Source organism: Lottia gigantea (assembly GCF_000327385.1).
Source record: "Lottia gigantea unplaced genomic scaffold LOTGIsca_177, whole genome shotgun sequence".
NCBI classification, from domain to species: Eukaryota; Metazoa; Mollusca; class Gastropoda; family Lottiidae; genus Lottia; species Lottia gigantea.
This window is the reverse complement of record NW_008708262.1, coordinates 292,337-315,406: the sequence shown is the minus strand read 5'-3', so window position 1 is coordinate 315,406 and position 23,070 is coordinate 292,337. Positions and strand designations below refer to the sequence as shown.

The 23,070-nt window shown below is 31.0% G+C and overlaps 2 protein-coding genes across 2 annotated transcripts in view; one reads left to right on the top strand and one right to left on the bottom strand.

Moving 5' to 3' along the window:
* Positions 1 to 3,490: 3,490 nt before the first annotated feature.
* On the top strand, positions 3,491 to 4,401 carry LOTGIDRAFT_173969 (hypothetical protein; the record flags this gene model as incomplete). Its single annotated transcript, XM_009051995.1, has 3 exons — positions 3,491 to 3,515; positions 3,577 to 3,918; positions 4,217 to 4,401. The coding sequence occupies 3 exons, from the start codon at positions 3,491 to 3,493 to the stop codon at positions 4,399 to 4,401; spliced, it is 552 nt and encodes a 183-aa protein (XP_009050243.1).
* A 5,530-nt stretch (positions 4,402 to 9,931) lies between these two features.
* LOTGIDRAFT_201453 (hypothetical protein) overlaps positions 9,932 to 23,070 on the bottom strand; it is a 42,219-nt gene continuing 29,080 nt past the window's right edge. Inside the window, exons 11-15 of the mRNA XM_009051994.1 lie at positions 13,704 to 13,799; positions 12,851 to 12,940; positions 12,446 to 12,511; positions 11,391 to 11,449; positions 9,932 to 10,682 (exon numbers count right to left, since the gene is read on the bottom strand). Coding sequence (XP_009050242.1) covers positions 10,538 to 10,682; positions 11,391 to 11,449; positions 12,446 to 12,511; positions 12,851 to 12,940; positions 13,704 to 13,799 — 456 coding nt within the window. The 3' untranslated portion in view covers positions 9,932 to 10,537. The remainder of the gene's footprint in view (positions 10,683 to 11,390; positions 11,450 to 12,445; positions 12,512 to 12,850; positions 12,941 to 13,703; positions 13,800 to 23,070) is intronic.

The window sequence follows — 23,070 nt, the reverse complement described above, 5'->3', positions numbered from 1 at the left end:
TCGGATTCGCCCAATCCAGATATATTCAGAAAGATATTTTTGTAGATCCGTTATACCATACACTGTCTATGTTAAGTCACGACTGCGTTTCCATCAAAAAAAATTCTCATTGGCCATTTAAAACTGCGTGCGCAGCCAAAAGTTCAAGGGTTCAAGTGATAAAACGAAAGTTACGGTGATGCAAACTTCAGGGACTGATATATGCAAGCGTTTCGCAACTTCATATGCCAAGCTTTTCATGGCAGAATGGAAACATGAAGTCTTATCCCTTTGTCTATTCTTCGAAATATCTAAATAATAGATGTAAAACGTGTTCCTTTATATCAGAAACTCACTATTTTATGATTAATTCTACTGAAAAAAGGTACCCAAGAGCATCTAATATGTGAAAACTGGAATTTGATTTACTTAATATCATGTTAGAAATGTGCCAAACAATATGTAGGAGAAACTTAAAATATTTTACGCATTCGTTTAACGCCAAACAGATAAGATGTCAAATGAAAGAAAAAAGAAGACAAGTCTGTTGCTAATCATATCAACCATTTATCGGACGATCTCATTCTAACTCCATTAAGCGCATAATAATTGACCTGGCAGGAGTATGAAACTTTGAAATTCCGCCAAGCAAGGGAAGTCCATTGGATTGAGATACAGCAAAACTGATGGGAGTAAATATTTATCATAATGCAAGTAATACAAGTAAGATAGTCAATGTTGGACGAGCGGAAAAACCGAAGTCACACACGTCAGAGATTTAATAAGGATGTAAAAAGGTTGAATAATGATAAGGTTATAACAGCAGCGTTATTTCCGTTCTCTCTGTTATCTGTATAGTTCACAACATCCCCATCCTGATTTATTACAGGAAAAATGATTCAGACATTCTACTTGATCGTCGTGATGTTATACAAATTTTAAAGTGGGGAGAGAGGAGGGTGGTGGGGGACTAAGCCGGGCTAACCGTCTTTCTCGGCTGTGGAAGCGACATTGGAAAGACCATCAACGGAAATTCGGTCAGTGAATTGGTCACTCGGAAGAAAGATTCACTACGTAAATAGGTCACAGATTTGTTCGCAAAGACAATTGATAACAGTAATATGGTCACAAGATAAATTTGTAGTCATTTTGTCACAGTCACAATATTATTGGATATGACAATATGGTCACAAATAAATTGGATTATAGAGGAATTCTGTTGTATAGTTATGACACCCGATAACTTATGACTCATGACTCATTTTGAGGTGGTATATCTTTAAAGAATAAGGACGGAAATGATTTCATAAACAAATATTTCCATTTCAATAATTCATACATAAAACACTTGTAATTTATCAAAATGGTAAAATTGGATATAATTTTAGAGATTTGTGTTATAGTATTCGTTGATTTAATCATATTTTTATCGGGTATGGAAAGTTTTATCTTAATATTTTTAAAGGCCAAAGCATCGTGGCAAGAATGTCATTAACCAATATTAACCTAACCAAACGTGCAATCGAGGGGGGGGGGGGGGGGGACTTTCATGGAGTATATTAGATTCGAGATTATTTTTGTTAAAACACACAAGTTATATTACGTTACATTTGTATTGCCGTTTTAGTTTAAACGTAGTCGGGTATGTTTTATGGCAAAACGTTGAACAAATACGTCCAAGTTAATTTTCTGGGTACACTTCCTGTTGAAGGCAAGAAGAACAAGATTGCGCTGGCGAAGCTGAGTCATATATCTTCGTTGTGTTGAGTCAACGCGAGTAAGAGTTGAAAAGCTGCTTTCACACACAGTGGTACTAGAACCGAATGTGGCAACGCTTGCAGCCAGTGCATATAATTTAGGGAAAGCCAATTTCTGCTCGTATAGTTTTTGAAGAACAAGATTGGAGTCCTGATTTTCTGTCTTGGCAACGTTATCTTGGATAAATTGTTTTGACACCTCAATTGTTATGCTTCTCGAGGCCCTTTCCAGTATCACCTACAGCATGCTTCTAATCTGTGTAGCCCTCAGTGATGAATTTTTATGCACCCGCAGATGTATTGTGAAACACCCGACATGGAAATCAAATAGGGGCGCCCCTTGACACTTAATACTCCAGCCATGGAAATCGATCATACCAGCTGTTACTAAAATGGCGACCAGACTTCGCTGGAAATTTTATTCTCGGTTGCTTTGGAACGTCTTCTTTTCCAATGTCACCTGGTACTCCTGTCTTTTCAGAGCATCTTGGTACTGCATCCGTTGCTTTGCCCGCTGTGGTTTTGATACCATTGTCAGTCGTAGTAGTGTCGGAACCATCAAGCAATTTGTCTTTTTTGATCAAATATTTATCCATTTTTCCTACGTTTGGTTGTTTGATTCATATGAATACAATTTAGGATAATATATGTCTATTAGTATTTATAATCAACCAATCAAATCTTTTGAATTTTGAGACGGGACAGATTACAATCCAGTATCAGACCAATAATTTTGTTACCAATGACGCTTTACTGCAGCCTTTTTATGATTTTCAACGAACTCAATTCTATTCTAATGTAATTAAATTTAAAAATGTTATGAAAAGCTATGATGTCTGGTTTCATCCTCAGCTAAGTATAAACAGAAAGATATTTAAAAACTGTTCTTAAGTAGGCCTACAGATAGGAATACTTAGTATTTTGTTGAACCATTTCGAATAACGCAGCCCTGAAAGCCTTATTTTTCGTTACGTATAATCAAAATATCGAAATACTCATCATATGATCGACAATGCAAGAGCAGCTGACTGGTGCACTTACTCAAGAGAATTGCAAGTGTAGATTTTTGTAGATTCGGGTTTTGTGTTTGACACTGTAAATGATAAGATCTAAATTTTCATTTTTGCTTACAAAGATCTAGGCGGACCCCACCCGTCGGTTATCACGTTCAAGGGACGGGTAGAGTCAGATTTATCGGTTTACCGAAGCACAAGATATTTTTCACACTTACATTTGGCGTAGCTCAATCAAGCTCAAATAAGATAACAATATCGTATTTATTTTGTTTTGTTTTTAGTCTACATTGATATCTAAATAGTTCTCGGTCGAGGGCCCATCCCGATAATGCTTTTTTTTAACCAATCAAAAAGGAGTCCTGTAAAACTCGTTTCTTATCAGGCCGTATACAATGCATCGTGTCCAAACCACACACCCATTCGTCATACTTCCTCGGGGCCGTAGTCAAAGTGAGAGAAATTACGTATTCATAATAAAATATTGTCCAATCAAAATTGGCCCTGCTGTATTGGTAGCAAATTTTATCAAAACAAATCACTCGTTATTATGCTTTGTTTGCGAACATAAACATTACATATTTCGATGATTATGTACGGTTCAGAATTTAGCAAGATTTTCGGTAAAGTATTGAAGCCCAGATAATAATCAAACCTTACATTGCAATTTTTACTTGGAAAGAATGTGTTTTTTTCTCTCCAAACAGACGGCAAAAAGCGGATACGTTTTGGTGTCCCACAATGCCTAATTTTTATCAAGGAACAGGTTCTACAGGACACACTTCGATTGGTTAAAAATTACAACTTACTAATATATTATTTTTCAGGCCTTCAATTTGAGTTGAGTACTAATAATGATAAAGATATCGAAGGCGATGGATTATTATGGACCTGTAAAATGATTCTGCCTTCCGTTGAAAGTTTGCCGGCAGCAATACGTTTTTTCTTTAATGGGGTAAAGTTGTGTTCTTTGTACTTGAGAAAAGCCAGATTTTGTGAAAAAACTGAATCTAGTAACAAATCAGTTGACTGTTTCTGTTCTAATGAATCCAATACTACATTCTATCTGAATATCACATTGGGTCACCACCATACTGGTAATTGGTCATGTGGTGACATCAATAAAGATGGTGCCGTCAGTTCCGCTATATATCTAACTGTTAAAAATCGTAAGTAATTTTGTTCCCTTTTATCAAAATTTGATGATTTTCTCTTGAGATTATTAAAAGGTCAAAATCTTCTAATTTCTCGAATTCGTCGGATATTTCACATTTATAGAAACCAGTTCCTTTCACTACATTTGACGAAATCGGAGGTTTAAAACAACCAAGCCATAGGCTATTGTTTAGGGATCTATAGCATGTACAGCACACCGGACCTAGGTTTTTGCTTTTTAGATGGAAATTTCTACATTATGCCCCAGTTTATCAACAGCTGTAATAATGGTATAACAATCTTCTTATTCAGGTCAGCCATTCATTATATCACCCAATGGCGGTCACACACCAACTGGTACAGAATCATCAACATGGAGAGTAGAATCTACGTCTACAACAGCTCCAACGTTGTCATCAACACAAGTTACCCAGTCCCCAGTTCCACCATCACCATCATATAACTATTATATTTATACAGGGGTTATAATTGGCTGAGTTCTATGTCTAGCAATACTTGGCATAGTCATCATTGTAGTTATCCGAAAGAGAAAAGGTTAGTATCTGAAATGAGATACTGTAGGTTGAAATAAAATTCCAACCGTACATATGAAGCAAACAAAAACATTGTCAGTATTATTGGATTCGAAATGGGAACAAAACTGTTCGAGTTGCCGTTAAAATTATGGAATCATTTTTCTTTGAAAATGATACGAAACAGAATAATTCTCTATGATATTGACGTCAGCAAATATTGGAAATTTGCAACAATTGGCAAGGACGTATAAATATCATATTTGAAATGGGGGTACAATTGAGCAAATGCCGCACCCCCGGATCCTAAATGGGTAGGCCTGTGACTGATATTATTCATATTTATATATGTTTGATGAAACGAGACATTCTAATCAATCGAATGTTCAAAAACACTACAAAGTAACTTCATACACCGCCATTCCAATTTTGTTTACATACATCGGTATGGGGCAAATTTTGTATTATACTGTATTCATTCGTATTGGTTTTAGGCACGAAAGATAATTATACATTCCAAACAATTTCAAAACATTGGCATGCATCTTTTCTTTTTCAGCTCACCATCAAAGCAGGTACATCAAGTCATTTTCTATTCTTCTTATTCCTTCACTAGATCTACTATAATAAACGTCATATTTGTATGGAAGGAAAGCAAATTTGTGGAAATAAATGTGAAATACCTCATAAACATGCCGTTTAAAAGAGATAGGTTCGCCATTTTCCGTGGGTGAAGTAGGCTTACTGTACAACTATAGCATAAAAAACTAAAACTAGGAATTTCACTTTCTATTTCTATCTATGTATTTTCTATATCGCTTTACAAATGTATAGAGCACTATTTCAACAGTGAAAATATTTTATTATTTGTGTCTTTTCTATGCATGGCATAGTCTCAGGAAAAGATGAGTCGTCATTTTAACTTTCAAACGCAGATAATTCTGGACACGCATGAAACAAATTTCGACAAATGATTAAACGGATGGCAAATCTGTCCCTTTAATTGCAATATAATATTTCTATAACTTGATGACAAAAGATATACGTTTGCAAATTTAATTTGAAAATAATGAAAAAAAAACTCAATAATTCTGAAGCCACAGTGTTTGGAGCAAAAACTGGATACAAACCATACATCAGCAAGTATATTGATAAATTGATAAATGTTATGAATTCGCTGCTGTTTGAGTGTAAATTGATAAATGTTATGCGATTGGCTGATGTTTGAGTGTAAATTGATAAATGTTATGAAATTCGCTGCTGTTTGAGTGTAAATTGATAAATGTTATGAAATTCGCTGCTGTTTGAGTGTAAATTGATAAATGTTATGCGATTCGCTGATGTATGCGTTTATTGATAAATGTAATGAAATTCGTATGAGAGTAAATTGATAAATGTTATGAAATTCGCTGCTGTATGAGTGTAAATTGATAAATGTTATAAAATTCGCTGCTGTATGAGTGTAAGTTGATAAATGTTATGAAATTCGCTGCTGTATGAGTGTAAATAAATAAATGTTATAAAATTCGCTGCTGTATGAATGTAAATTGATAAATGTTATAAAATTCGCTGCTGTATGTGTGTAAATTGATAAATTTTATAAAATTCGCAGCTGTATTTGTGTAAATTGATAAATGTTATGAAATTCGCTGCTGTATGAGTGTAAATAAATAAATGTTATAAAATTCGCTGCTGTATGAATGTAAATTGATAAATGTTATAAAATTCGCTGCTGTATGTGTGTAAATTGATAAATTTTATAAAATTCGCAGCTGTATTTGTGTAAATTGATAAATGTTATAAAATTCGCTGCTGTATGAATGTAAATTGATAAATGTTATAAAATTCGCTACTGTATGAGTGTAAATTGATAAATTTTATAAAATTCGCAGCTGTATATGTGTAAATTGATAAATGTTTTGAAATTCGTTGCTGTATTGGTGTTAATTGATAACTGTTTATGAAATTTGAGGCTATATGAGTGTTAATTGATAAATAATAATATGACATTCGCTGCTTTCTGAGTGTATGTCTTTTTAGACTTTTCGATAACTGCTTGTTTTCTTACAGAAATGATAGTGCGTCTACCAAGAAAAGCATTCAAGATAACAAGATATCAATGAGTAGGTAACACATTTCGTAATAACAACATTTTAAGCAATGTACAAAATACTAAAACAAGATGAAAATCTGCATTACTCGTAGACAAAAAAAAAGTTCAAACTTGGCCAAAAAGAATATATTCTACTCATCAATGGACTGGCCTGGTGTCGTAAATACACCATAAATATACATTCTTACTGTATGTCATATCTTGTTGTATCATCTGTCATTTCTGGTTGTTATATCAATCATTTCTAGTTGTATCATCTGTCATTTCTAGTTGTATCATCTGTCATTTCTGGTTGTTATATCAGTCATTTCTAGTTGTATCATCTGTCATTTCTGTTTTGATATATCAGTCATTTCTAGTTGAATCATCTGTCATTTCTAGTTGTATATCTGTCATTTCTGGTTGTTATAGCAGTCATTTCTAGTTGTATCATATGTCATTTCTGGTTGTCATATCAGTCATTTCTAGTTGTATCATCTGTTATTTCTGTTTTGATATATCAGTCATTTCTAGTTGTATAATCTGTCATTTCTAGTTGTATATCTGTCATTTCTGTTTGTTATACCAGTCATTTCTAGTTGTATCATCTGTCATTTCTAGTTGTATCATCTGTTATTTCTGTTTGTTATATCAGTCATTTCTATTTGTATCATCTGTCATTTCTGTTTTGATATACCAGTCATTTCTAGTTGTATCATCTGTCATTTCTGTTTGTTATACCAGTCATTTCTAGTTATATAATCTGTTATTTCTGTTTGTTATACCAGTCATTTCTAGTTGTGTCATCTGTTATTTCTGATTGTTATACCAGTCATTTCTAGTTGTGTCATCTGTCATTTCTAGTTGTTATATCAGTCATTTCTAGTTGTATCATCTGTCATTTCTGGTTGTTATATCAGTCATTTCTAGTTGTATCATCTGTCATTTCTAGTTGTTATATCAGTCATTTCTAGTTGTATCATCTGTCATTTCTGGTTGTTATATCAGTCATTTCTAGTTGTATCATCTGTCATTTCTGTTTTGATATACCAGTCATTTCTAGTTGTATCATCTGTCATTTCTGTTTGTTATACCAGTCATTTCTAGTTATATAATCTGTTATTTCTGTTTGTTATACCAGTCATTTCTAGTTATATAATCTGTTATTTCTATTTGTTATACCGGTCATTTCTAGTTGTGTCATCTGTTATTCTGATTGTTATACCGGTCATTTCTAGTTGTATCATCTGTTATTTCTGTTCGTTATACCAGTCATTTCTAGTTGTATCATCGGTTATTTCTGTTTGTTATACAAGTCATTTCTAGTTGTATTATCTGTTATTTCAATTTGTTATACTATATATTTCTAGCTTGCCCTCATTTTAATTTTCAGTGGAAATTATTGAAAATGATTTATATCTTGGCAGTGATAATTATTTTGTTCAAGAAAACTCACTGCCAAAAGGTAAGCTTTGAAGTTCAGCATTTTTATTATTCCAATCATTTTGTTGTTGTAAATCTCATATTTAAAATGGTTTATTGAAATAGGCCTATACACAATATTTTTTCAACATTTATATCATAAGAATGATAATAATAACAACAAATTCCCATTGTTATATAGTGCTAAATACATAAATTGTAGAGCGATAAATTTTTTTTTAAAAATAACCTAAAAAACATGTTGTTACTCAGTTTCACACTATGCTTTTTATATTACTATATCGCTCTACAATTATTGATGTATTGAGCACTATTTTAACAGTGGTATTACTATATCACTCTACAAATATTGATGCATTGAGCACTATTTTAACAGTGGTATTACTATATCACTCTACAATTATTGATGTATTGAGCACTATTTTAACAGTGGTATTACTATATCACTCTACAATTATTGATGTATTGAGCACTATTTTAACAGTGGTATTACTATATGGCTATACAATTATTGATGTATTGAGCACTATTTTAACAGTGGTATTACTATATCACTCTACAATTATTGATGTATTGAGCACTATTTTAACAGTGGTATTACTATATTGCTCTACAATTGATGTATTGAGCACTATTTTAACAGTGGTATTACTGTATTGCTCTACAATTGGTGTATTGAGCACTATTTTAATAGTGGTATTACTATATCACTCTACAATTGATGTATTGAGCACTATTTTAACAGTGGTATTACTATATTACTCTACAATTGATAAATGAGCACTATTTTAGCAGTGGTATTTCTATATTGCTCTACAATTATTGATGTATTGAACTCTATTTTAACAGTGGTATTACTACATCACTCTAGAGTTGATGTATTGAGCACTATTTTAACAGTCAGAATTTTAAGTTATTATATATATATTATGTGTGTGTTATTTAAAAGATTTTGAATTATTCTTTTCAGTTGAGATGATAGAAAATGAAGTTTACCAAGGAAGTGATCATCTGCAGCTTAGCTAAGGATTAGAGAATAAAAGTGAAATGTGTATTTATCTATTGCTGTTGACTTGCTTGACCTGCTTAAGATATTTCAGCTTTTATTTAATTTCTCCAAATAATTTGAGCAATTTTCTATCGTTTGACAAAAAATATATGATTTATTATAGTAATATCATAACAACATTGATTTATTGCTTCAGGGAATAAGTGGGAGATTTGAATATTTTTCAGATACTTTGGAAGTCATTTCCTATATATAGAAATCTTTTTATCCCCCAACCTTAAGTTTTTGTGATTAAATTCGAAATTAAAAAAAATACCAATGGCCAGAGAAATAGAAGAATTGCTCTAAATAGAAGAAGTCTGATATTCCTGAACATAGCTCTATAAAACCCATTATATCTAAGATTTTAAATGCAGAAGCGCTGAAAAATTTTGAAAAATAGAATTGGTCAAAACAGTCAAAAATGTTTTAAGGTTGAAATTTCTGAGAAATTAAGTGGGGGTACAAACTATATTTCTGAGGGACTGGATGATAGAGGCAACATGTACAATAGTCCAAATGTCACAAAATGAGAAATTCTAAATGTCGCGAATCCCTCAATTTATATAAGAAATAAGTATGAAAAACTTCAACTTTTCTAGAAAACCGATAGAACATTCTAGAAATTCTATAGAACGTTGTAGAATGTGAAAGAACCTTCTGCAATGAACTTTGTGGAATTCTCTAGAATATTCTTAATTCTAAAATCTTCTTATTGTCAGAACATCAGAACATTCTCATTTCCAGAACATTCTCTATATTTACGCTTCCTTATGCGCAACACTAAATATCATATGCCTACATAATGCATTAGACAGACAGAAAAACGCTTACAAAAAATAAATGTATAAAATTGAATCTGTGGTCAGAATATGGGAGGGCGTAATAATATATCAGAAACTTAATAATATCATTATTATTTTATTTATTTATGCCTGTAAAATACATTGGCTCATTGGTTCACTTTCTTATTTTACACCATTTTACTTTTTTTTCTTTTTTCAAATAAGTTGTCTTTTCAAATTCCTTGCACGCCACTTTACAAGCGCTGATGCACCTCCATTTCAATAACCTAGATGCATTAAATACACCTATACGCCACAAAAAAAGGGCTGGGCGATATTGGATCAAGTGGATATCACAATATAAAGCATGGATATATCACGATATGGGTATATCTATCACGATATTTAATAAGTATGATTTTTACAGGTTTTTGAAACAAAATGGTTTTTTTTTAATTCTCTTAAAATTTTAAATGTAACAAAACACAATAAATATCTTTAAAAAAATCAATTCATCTGTTTCAAATATTAAGTTACTTGTTAAAATTGTGTAGATGATCTTATCTAGAGGAAAATTTGATGATATATCATGATAACTACCATATATCACAATATGACAATATTTCGCTAGTTTTCAATCCAACGATATAAATTCCTTTACTGGTATATAAGGTGATACCGGTATATTGCCCATCCCTAATCAAACTTAAAATAGCATAAGTTATGAGTACATCAATATAAGTTTTTTTCTGGAGATTGTTTATGAGCTATGTATAAAAAACAGATACTAGATAATGCACTGACTAGAAATATCACATCAAACCATCTATGATAAAAATTAAACTGTAAATCTCCTAATACTTGTGTTATTATAGATCTGAAAATTAGAAAATTGTGCAAATTTAAAGTCTTTGAATGGCATTTAGCGATTGTGAGTATGATATATAGACACAGCTTTATGGAACAACAATCACTGGTTCAGGTTTTATGCAATGTTTCGAGGACGACGGGGGAAACACATCGAAACGTTGCATAAAACTTTAACCAGTGATTGTTGTTCCATAAAGCTGTGTCTATATATTGTGCAAATTTAAATGAAATTGTGTATTTTTGTATATGGCCACATGGAAATTTCTTCAATAAAATACAAGAGCTTTGTGTATAATATTTGTGTTCATCCAAATGAGGATACTCTATAGCACAAAAAATGTTTCAAGAGCACATTTGTGATTTATTGCCAAGACTAAAACGAAGGTTGGCCCAGTTTCCCCTAACCCCACTCTTTTATTGGTCTATAAGAGAGACTACACCTAAACCCACACTTCTGAAAAGTTTATAAGAAAGAGAGAACTTCATTTTTCAAGGTTAACAACTTAGGTTCACAGTTAAGGATCCTTTCTACCAGCTGGTCCTTGGCCAAACCTCTTGTCATTTATTATCCATACCCATTTACAGCTTGGTCGACTGGAATTATGAGTGAAGATGAACCCACGGACTCCATTTGCTCGACGTAACCAAACGAATGACGTCAACGCACTAACTGACTGCTATTGAACCTCACTAGAATAATTGGCATAAAATTTACCTGTATTCCAGTGGCATATTCATCCTCATTAATAATATCATAGATACAAAATACATTCCCTGGAATACACAAATAAATTACTCGTGATTTTTTAAAGCTTAAAGCAATTACCTTTACAGCCCCGGTTCCCAACCTGGGGTGTTTTCACCCTTTAGGGTGAACTGTTGTAGGAGAAGTATTTTTTAGCTGGGATATTATATGGTTCCAAAGAAAACAGAAACGACCTTCCAACTGAGCATCTTATTTCAGCCGTATGATTATATATCCATTATTATGTATGATTATCATGATAAATTTGAATAAAAATGATAAAATTTACAATGTTTTGAATGTCCATTGTTTTGGGGGTGTGAAGGCTGAAAAAGGTTGGGAACAACTGCTTTACAAAATGTAATAAAGAGCTATCTTGAAAATATTCTTATTTCTAAAACAAATGAGTGGATTGGAAGTTGAAAAATATGCTATATATGAATGAATAAACGTTGAATCTTTTGAAAATCAAAACCCTTAAAGATGGGTTTCCTTATTTTTTATTGTCAAATTAAGCAATCTTTTCATTTATTGGTGTTTCTAATGAATTATCATGTATTCTTAATCAAATCATTATGTTCTTATTGCATATAATTAAGAGTTTTAACCAATGACAAATGTTTGTGTATGTACAGTCTGGATAAACCAAAAAACACTTTTTGATCTTTCTTGATCGGTCACTCATTGGAATTCTACTGGTAATTGTCTTCTAATTTAGCTCATTATAAATTAATCATGGACATATGAGACAAACTGGTATTTTTCCAAGTCATTAGAACACCTCTACTTTCTATTCATATAAGTATTAGCATTTTGATAAATTAAAATAAGGGAACCCATCTTTAAGGTCTAGTTTTTATTATTCTTACCGTTATCTTGGTAACCCAGTTTTAAGGTTTGTAAGTAATAGTTTTCATATTCAGACTGGTGATATATAGACATCAATTGGTTTATTAATGAAACCATGAATACAGCTATGTTCCTTATTTTTATTTTTAAAGGGAATATCTCAATTTTTTACTTACCATAACTTGAGCTAAACATAAGACTATAACATTAGATGATTTACTACTGGCTATTGCATAGAAAAACTACAATAAAAAATAATATCGTTTCTTAAAGGGACAGATGCACCATTTTCATGGACCGATCATACTTTAGTCTCAGAAACTGGAATTTTTTTAGCTGGGTCAATCAGTAATAGTGTCAACAGCTCTCCATCGAAATTATCTGCGTTTGAATGTTAAAATGACGACTTGTTTGATGGTGTCCCTAATCGAGAAGGGCCTTATGTGATAAAGCATATTTTTTGATTAGTGACTTCATCAAACACTTAGTTTTAGTAGAATTGCAGGAACCACAGACGTTTGTCTGAAAATTGTCTGCAGCATAAGGAAAGGTATTTTTTGGTTTGAACTTAGTTGACTTACCTTTGTTAAAGTGATAAGTAAACCTCTTATTGAGGTAATGATGATTATACCCACTAATAAAAATGATATTTGTTGAGACCAAAACTTCACCTAAAATTAGAGTTTATAGACGTTGAACAACGAACTCCTGGTACAGGTAGATGGCAGCTGGATTAATGGCTGACTGGAGGGTTGTTATCAGAATCACCAGGATGCATTGGGGAACATACTGCTACAAATCAATACTCTGGAAAGAGTCCCCCAAACCGATACAACAGAACCATAGAAAGTAAAATGTTTTATTCCCAAATGTTTCAGCGGACGTGGCCTTCAGTGAAACTAAGAGTGACAAAAATATTCCCATGGAATGGCTTTTATAAACATCGGATATGTTAGGAAGATTCTGAGGAATAATATACCTGGGATTTATATTCCAGTGTTAAAGTGTTTGATAAGAAATAATAATTTTAAGGAGGAAAATTCGTAAGGATGAAAATTCCTAAGGATGAATATTCCTTGGGATAAGACAAACAGGAATAAAATTATAAGGAATGTTTAATGTCTAAACAAACAACCAAATCTCTTAATAGGAAATCTGAGTCTATATCTGATATGTAATTTTGTTCTACTTCATAATGATCAGGCACGCATGCATGAGTGTGTAAGTACTTAAATCAAATTGTATAAATACTTGTAAACATCGAATTGTATATATACTTAAACTGTGTAAGTACATCAAAATGTATAAATACTTACATCAAATTGTTTAATTAAAGACTTACATTTAACTGTGTAAGTACTTACATAAAATTGTATATATACTTACATCAAATTGTTTAAATATAAACTTACAACAAATTGTATAAATACTTACATCAAATTGTATAGAGAAATAATTCACAGCTATTTCAATACCTCTAGTTACAGGATCAACTTTACCCACTCTATCAAATATTATATTTATAGTGGCCTACAAAAATCCACATAATTAATCAATTTAGAGGACAAATCATGCTTTATCAGTTGATTAAGCTTAGTAGTATATGCGCTTACACATTGGTCGCATAGGGATTTCCCATTCCATTTCATTTCATGGGGAAAATGCGACCAATGTATAAGCTTCCAAAAAAAGACCTAAATTACCTACATTTCATAAAACATCCTACATTTCATAAATTCTTACATTAAAAAAAGACCAAAAAAACACCTTCAATCAATTTCCTACATTCCATCAAAAAAAAGCATATTAAAAATACCCTTATACAAAATAACATCCTTGTTTCGCTTAACATCCGGTTTTTAATAGCCTCGTTTTAAATAATGTTATTTTTAGTCTAGAAACTTCTAGAAAAAGGGAGATAACTCTTGTTTTGGAAAAAAAAAACAGACCACAATTACTTCGCTAAATTAACTCATTTAAAAATAGGATGAGTTTAATTCTAAAACACGAACAACACAAATTCGAAGATTGTTCGGGCGACGGTATCTTTTCATCAATATTTTCTCTAGGTTCAAAAATAATTCCAAAAGTAGCTAGCTTAGTTTCAAACAACAAATCACTCATTTCAACCGGAGCGAAAGCCGTCGGCTCAATCGCGCAAGCGGGAAAGAGTATAAGCGACGCAGTGAAACAATCTAACGAGTTGAAAGAATTACAGCTAATAAGAGAACTTCGAAACAGGAGATTAGAAGAAAGGAAAGGAAAAGGTTTTAAAGTTATAGGATAAAAATGATAGTCGCTCACGCTCCAAAAACTTATTTCGGTTCAGGAGATATTCAAAAATCATTGGGTTCTCTTCCTGGATTTCCATGGGCGAAATATCCCGGAGAAAAACATCTCCCCGGTCATAATTACACCGGTCCCGGTACTAGGGGGAAGAGCCAGTCAATAGAGTTGACGCTGCTGCGCTTAAACACGACATACTATACAGAAATAAAGACATAAACTTCAGACACAAAGCAGACAGACAAATGATAATCGAACTTGAAAATATTCCAAATCCAACTTTCAAAGAGAGAATGCAAACGGCTCTAATCATAAAACTGTTAAAAGCAAAGATGAAATTAGGTATGGGATTAGCGGATGAAATTCATAAAGAATTTAGAAAAACTAAAAACTTTTTAAAAGTAAAAGTGTTTGAAAAAGATGAAATATGGTCAGCCGATTTAATTCATATGCCAGTCGAAAGAGGATTTAAATATTGCTTAACAGTTATAGATTTGTATACGAGATATGCTTGGGTTATTCCTTTGAAAAACAAAACAGGATTATCAGTCAAACACGCATTTGAAACGATTATAAAACAATCCAACCGACATCCAGAAAAACTGTGGGTAGATAAAGGAAGTGAATTTTATAAAAAAAAATATGAAATCTCTGGGATTTGAAATTTACAGTACGCATAATGAAGGTAAAGATGTAGTTATTGAGAGAGATATAATAGAACTCTAAAAAATAAATTATTCAAAAAGTTCACAGAATTGAAATCTCAAAAACATAACTACGAAAATGAAATAAAGAATTTAAATATCAAACCCAAATTTAAAGTCGGAGATCGAGTTCGTATTTTCAAATATAAAAGCAAATTCGAAAAAGGTTACGTTGGATACTGGACGAAAGAAATATTCATCGTTGATAAAGTAAACAGCACATCACCTCCAACATAAGAATTAATCGATCAAGACAAAGAACAAATCATAGGAAGGTTTTATCAAAATGAACTTCAAAAAACCGACTTTTAAAAATGAATGAATTTCTCGAAGATGAAGAATTTGATAGAAGATTAAGAGATGTAGACAAGTATTTACGCTTTCTTAAATTTAAATTTAAAAGCAAATTTATGTTCAAAATATTATTGAATGTGTTTTATCAGAATGTTATACAATTTTTTTCAAACACAAACTACGTATATATTTCAACAATACTCCTCAAAAAAACCGACTTTTAAAAATGAATGAATTTCTCGATAAATATGGAACCGATACAACCACAAACTTTCAACTTATGAGATGGGCGAATGAGTTAAATATATCACTGTTTTATTATTGTATGAGAGATGAAATAAATGATCTGAAATATAAGAAAGGTAAATTTTACGCGATAACAAATATACATACTTCCGATCAAAAAGGAGTTCATCATTTTGCTTTGTACAAAGACTCTGACTTATATTTCTTCGATTCTTATGGATTAGAACCCACTGAAGAGATAATCCAATTGACTAATAAACCAATCAAATGTTCTTCCTTTCAAATTCAATTACCGGGACAAAAGTTTTGTGGTCAGCTTTCACTTTGGGTTTTATATCAGTTGAGTTTAGGAAAACAATTCGAAGAAATTGTAATAAAAATGGCTTAGGTTCTTTATCTTTAGAAACTAAAAAACCTAACACTACAGCGTGGATAAATAAAGCGAAACCTTACTTTGTGGATCAAATCGGAGACACTCTTCAAGGTGATTTAGATATGAACAATTTTACCATAACTAATTTAAAATCTCCGGAAAACGATAATGACGCTGTTCACAAGAAATATTTACGGGAACAAATAAATTCAATTGAAGTAAATAAAAACCATTTAGAAGATAAAATAAGTAATGTGAAAAGATTCTTCAAAATTCAACTAAATAATAAAAATTTTGTTAATGATACTAAACTACAACAAGAGGTAAAAAGATTAATAAGTTTTATTCAAAAAGAATTGGTCAACGTAGCGAATAAAACTGAGTTACAAAATTTAATTTCATTAATATCTAAATTAGAGGATAAGATTGCAAAACAAAAATTAGACATAGATAACATTCCAGATGAAAATGAAGATACGTTTCAACAGGAATTAAATGCTCTAGAAACTTAACTTAACAGTGAATTACAAAAAGAACTAACAAATATTAAAAAACAAATACAAAACATAGATGATAGCGAAATCAAAACGTATATTCAACAACAAATACAAAACATAGATGATAGCGAAATCAAAACCTACATTCATCAACAAATACAGAACATTGATGATAGTGTTATTCAACAACAGATAAACACTATTAATAACCTAGTTTTGAAACAGGATAAAAATATAGTCGCATTAGAAAAAAAGTTTCTCAAGAAAGAATCATATTATTTCAATCTTCCATTTGGAAATTTGAGAGATTACAATACTTCTATTACTGATAATATTGATAGATCAAAAGACTATGAATTTAAAAAATATGGATTTACAGCAAATATTAGAGTATATTCTCTTTCAGGTGATCAACCACAATATATTTTTGATTCAGATGTTGGTTTTTATTCAATACCTTTTATTTTTCGAGGAAAACTTACAATTGCAATAACATTTCCTATACAGGTAAAAGTTGATTCATTATTCTTCAAACAACAATCACATTTTTCATTAAATAAAAAATTTAACGCTCGTAAAGTTCTTCAGATTATCAATGGCACAAAAAATGTAGAAACTAAAGAATTAGAAATTAACGACGAAAACACCAAGGTTAATCACTTATATGAAATTAAAACGAGTGGAAAATATATAGATAGGTTTAGAATGTTATTCATACCAGTTAAAGAAGAAGATCAATTTATATTGAGAGATTTTGATATGATATTGGAAACGGAAACTCGACCATCAATGAATATTATTAGAAATCCAGAACCACAAAAAGAAACAAACACTTATGAGTTTTTACGAACGACAGACTTTGAATACGTAAAACTATATTTTGTTAATAATGATTTATTTACCTCAGTCGATATTCATAAAAGTCAACAAGATAAAGAATTTATAATATTTTCATCAATTATTGAAAAAGTTGTAGGTATATATACCTGTAGATGTAAAATAAGAATCAATATCGAAAAACTAAAATTTTCAGTTCATCTAAATAAGATTAATGATTCAAAAGAACAAATATCTTTAGTAAGTGTAGAAGTTTTTATTATAACAGATAATGAAAAAATAGTCCATGATGGAACTATTGTAGATGTTAAACGCTTTCCATCTTTTGCTTTATCTGAAATTCATTTAATTTAATTACCTAAAAAATGGAACTCGAAAGTAGACAACAATATATGATAGAAAAACAAAACGAACTAAAAGAAAAACTAAAACAATTCAACAAATGCAAAAAATCATGGAGTAGAATTGATTCTGTTTTCAAAACATGAAGTACAGTTTTAACAGTAGGAATAACGGTGGCAACAGCCGTAACCGGTGGATTAATGCTTCCAATAATTGTCCCAACTGTATTAGCCGCGTTCACTGCCGTTCAAACTTCATCTTGTGGTTTGATTACTTTAGGTTTTACATCAAAACAGAAAGCTCATTATAAAAAGAAAACAGAAATTTTAAATACATATCTTAATAAATTATTCATTTTTTTCGAAAGATCGAGAGAAGACAAGAACATAACAGTTGAAGAATTAGAAAAATTCAATGAAATTTTAGATAAATTTGATGTAGAAATATCATCAATAAAAGTTAAAAATTCCTATAGATACATAAAAAAAAAAGAATGGATAAAATTGGAAATTTAAACAAACCTCTATCTAAAACACTTTTTTCAAGGATATTCAAGGCAATACATAATTTCGCGTAAATTTGACGAAGAAGATGAAGAAAAATTTAAATATCTAGTTGATAGGACAGCCGAAATTCTTAAAGAAGAGGAAAATGAAATTAAAATATCAACCACAAATATGCTTTTTTCAGAATTAATCAAGAGAATAACTATTCTATTTAAGGATTTTAAAATTAAAGGTCCAATTGAAATAAATGGTCAAATATATGAAGTGGGGAAATATAGACAAGACATGAGATTATTTGGATTCAATGCTCAAACTTTCCAGGTTATTTATTCAAAGATGCATGATAAATCTGACGCATCTGATTGGTATTTTACAGGAGAGATTATTTTCCCCAAAAATAATTTTAGAATAGTAAAAAGATCTAAAACTGGCAGAGGTTGTAATTTACTTAAAAAGATAAATGAATACAAAGGCGAAAATTTTATAAAGTGTGTAAATCACTTCATGAATAAAGACTTAACAAAAGAATTTCAAGGTTTCGTTAATAGTTTTCAAAAATCAAACAGAAAAGGAGTTATGTCATCTGCTAGAATCTCTGAATTCAATAAGAAATTTAATACTTATTTTCAAATTTATATGCCCAAACATAGACATTTTCAACCAAAGAAAGTATCCGAAGAATTAGATTGGGTATTTTATTTACACAAAGAACATTTCTGTTCGATAAGAAGAAAAAAAAACCTCAGGCATTTAAGAAATAGAAGATAATTACGATGAAAATGTATGGAGATGATGATGCACTAACATGCTTTGCTCAGTTAAAACTAAACGTGATTTCACAACCACATGATCATACTTTATACGCATGGGATTGTGAAACCTATAGCGAAAATAAAGCTATTCCTTATTGTTGTACTTTAGTCAATTTGGAAAAACTAAGGAAAAAACTAGAACTAATTAAAAGAGTATTCCCAGATTTAAAGATTTAGGAACAGATTGTTTTGATCAGATGATGCGTCGTTTAGGTACAGTAGATGAAAAAAGATTAACTTTAATTTCCCATAACGGGAGTGGTTTTGACAACTGGATTGCACTTCAAAGCATTAATAAACTAACACAATGTCCACTAGTAACAGATTATAAAATTCTATCTCTTCCTTTATCTAATCCATATACAGAAGAAAAATTGCAGAAAAAATGGAAAAGAGAGAAAGGAGAGATAAAAATATGTGATAAAAATAAATATTTACAAAATATATGGCTCACTTGTTCCTATCAACATGAAAAATCTAATTCATGGGGAAATTCGTCTAATCTACCGATGAATTTGCACAAAGATTGCCGATATCAATATCGCAAAATACACCAAAGATAATTGGGAATCTTTAAGACATGAATGGGAACCTTACGCTAAAAGAGATACGTTATGTCTCGGAGCTTGTTTGATAAAATACAATCAAGCAATGAAAGAAACTGTCTTCCAAAATGTTTCAAATAATCTAACGGCTCCTTCTTTATCTTTAAAGGGTTGGTATTATTTATATCATTACGATAAAGAAATGGTTGAAGAAGAATGGTACTAGAATGGTTCCGAAACACACCGAAAAAGAAAACGTAGAAAAAGTTTACTCACATACTCATCCTTTTATAAGATATTTTATCAGACAAAGAATTAAAGGAGGAAGAGTTTCTGCTAACAGAAAATCATTTGAAATGAATAAAATGGATGAAATTTGTGCTATTTTAAAGGAGTATTTAGAACTCGAGAGTAATAACATAATAGATTTATTTAAAGAATACAGCGCTAGCACGAAAAATAAAACGGAAGTTCATTCGAGACTTAAAAAAATAAAATGTACTAAACTGATGGCATTTGACGCTAACGGTTTGTACGCCTCTGCTATGACAGAAGGTGAATATCCTAAAGCTGAAAGTGCAAGAGCGTTTCTACCAGAAGAAAATAAAGAATTTGTTAAGCTCTTTAATGAACAGAAATTCAGACCTAGAACTGCTATTTTAAAAGTTTGGTTTGAATATCCCAAAAAAATGTTCTTTAAACCCATACCAGCTAAAGATAAAATCACTTTTATGAACAAAGGAGGTAAAAAGGAAACTGGCACTAAAATCAGATTCAGAAATGGTTTCTGTTCAGATGTTTTAACATCGGTCGATATTCAAGAAATAGTGAAAGCCAGTGGACGAATTATTAAAATATTAGATGGTATAGTATACGAAGAAAATTTTAAAACTCCACCCTGAAGAGATTATATTTTAATTTTGAAGGAATTAAGGAATAAATATAAAAAGGAAGGAGATTTGGTTGCCAGTAACTGCATGAAGTTGTTAGGTAATTCCTTATATGGTAAATCTGTTCAGAGGGATAGAAATACCTCATTACATTTATGGAATGAAGAAACCTTCCGCCTTAATTAAAACTAAATGAGACTCAATACATTGTGGAGATTAATGACGAAGAAAAAGAGTTTGTTCCTCCAAAGGATTTTACGAGATTAACACCCACTCATTTAGGTACATTTATATTATCTCACAATAAAAAAATAATGAACAATTTTATTCACGTAATAGATGGTTTTTATAAACCAGAAATATACTATACGGATACCGATAGTTTATACATTTCGTCTAGCAATTGTGATAAATTAAATGAAGCCGGGTTGGTGTCCGAAAATGAATATTGCAAAGGAAAGAATGATTATGGTGATGGTGGAATCATATTTGGTTTATATTTAGCGCCAAAAGTTAAATACAATATCATTCTAACTTCCGACGGTATTCTAAAAGAAAAGAAAATGTTTAAGGGTTACTCTAACTATAAGATTAAGGTAGAGGATTATATTCAATTAGCTAGTGGACATGACGTAACGAATGAATTTGATAAAACATGGGGGAAGTGTTTTACTGATGGAATAGTTATTCGACGATGAAGGAATCATGTATCCTTACAGTGATAAAGAGGAGATGTGCTTGGATGAAAACTACGAATTTGATGATTCCGATTACCTTACTATTCAAGAAGAGTGTTAATTTTTTGTTTTAAATGAAGTTGAATAACAATTTCCTCGTTACCAAAATCCATAAACTTATTTTTACCATCTTTGATTTCCAGATTTATATCTTTAATCATAAAGGAATTAAGTGGTAAATACGTCGTTTGAAATGGTTTCTCTATAATTCTATATCCTATCGGTACGTTGAATGTTGGAAGACTGTAAATAATCTGACGTTTGTATTTATTGAAAAATCCACCGTTTATTAAATTGCAATGTATATTTATCACATCGATATCATTCTCGATATTAGCTTTGTGTGGTGCTAAAGTGGATTGGGTGCTTTCTCGTTTATCAAATACTAGTAAAGTATTCAATGAATTTTTATGTTGAAATCAACTTGACTATTATTTCTTAATATCAATTTTATTTTGTTCAGATTCAAATTACCTTCGAATTCAATATTGTTTTTACCATTGACACTTCCTCCATATTCAGATAGGTATTCGTTAATGGCTATGTATTCGTAGCTTCCTGGTAGTAAACGTATGGTTTTGAATGTAGCTCCATTATCTGTTGATATCTTTATTTGGTTATTTTTTTCGTTGATATTTCTAATGGAATTTTAAACAGAGAAATACTTTAATCCCAATTCATATTCTTGATTGCGATCGAGTTCGTACTCATAATCTAGAGATAATTTAATGTCTGATTTATTTGAGGTATGACAAATAGTTGTTCTTTATTTGACATTTTAATCACGCTTTTATAATCATTTTTATCTATGATACCTTTTTCTAGGAGTCTTTTTGATATACAATTTACTTCATTATATTGTCTGTACGATCGATGTCCTTCCTTCATGGCCGCTAATATTACTCGTAATCTATTAAGTAGTTCCTCGTTGTTATCGGATAAAAACGTCATACCTTGTCCAGATGCCACCATATCTTCGAAATCGTCTATTTCTTGTATGATTGGTGGATTGTCTTCAGTATAATCACCCACTTCGTCAACTTCGAATTTATCTTTATGTTCAATTAGTTTTATATATATTTTAACTTCTTTCGATCTATTTGTTTCGGGTCCCGACTTTCTTATTGCATCTAGAAATTTTGAGTATGCTACTAAATCCTTATAATCGGCAATACCAGGACCCCCCCCCCCCCCCCCCCCCATTCATTAAAAATAAATTAATCCTTCTGTTGTTATAAATGTAAATGTAAAGTCTTTTTTATCGATTTTGAATAAAGGGTAAAAATTTTCAAATTTTATTCTATATTCATTAAACAATAACCCATCATGATCAACAATTGGTGAAATGCTCTTTGGTAAATCTGGGTCAGCGTTTGAAAAATAATGATTTATATCATCTAATGTCCTAATTATAATACCATCATATTCAATGAGATATTCTATTTGATAAGGAGAAGGAAGCGGTGGTTGTTGAATTTGTTAAGGTTCTAATTTCTTTTTAATATCCTCTTGAGATTTTATATGGGTTGAAATAGAGGTTGTAGATTTTCCGTTAATCCGAGTTGTTGTAATCTGTTATTTTCAACTTGGGTCTTTATTTTATTCTTAGCTTTGATATATTCTTTATTTCTTTTTAAATATTATTCCAATTACTCATTTTTAAAAAATAAAATTTAACAAATGTCTGTCATAACTCTTTCACCTGCAGGTTTTCTAGTATTAACGAATATAT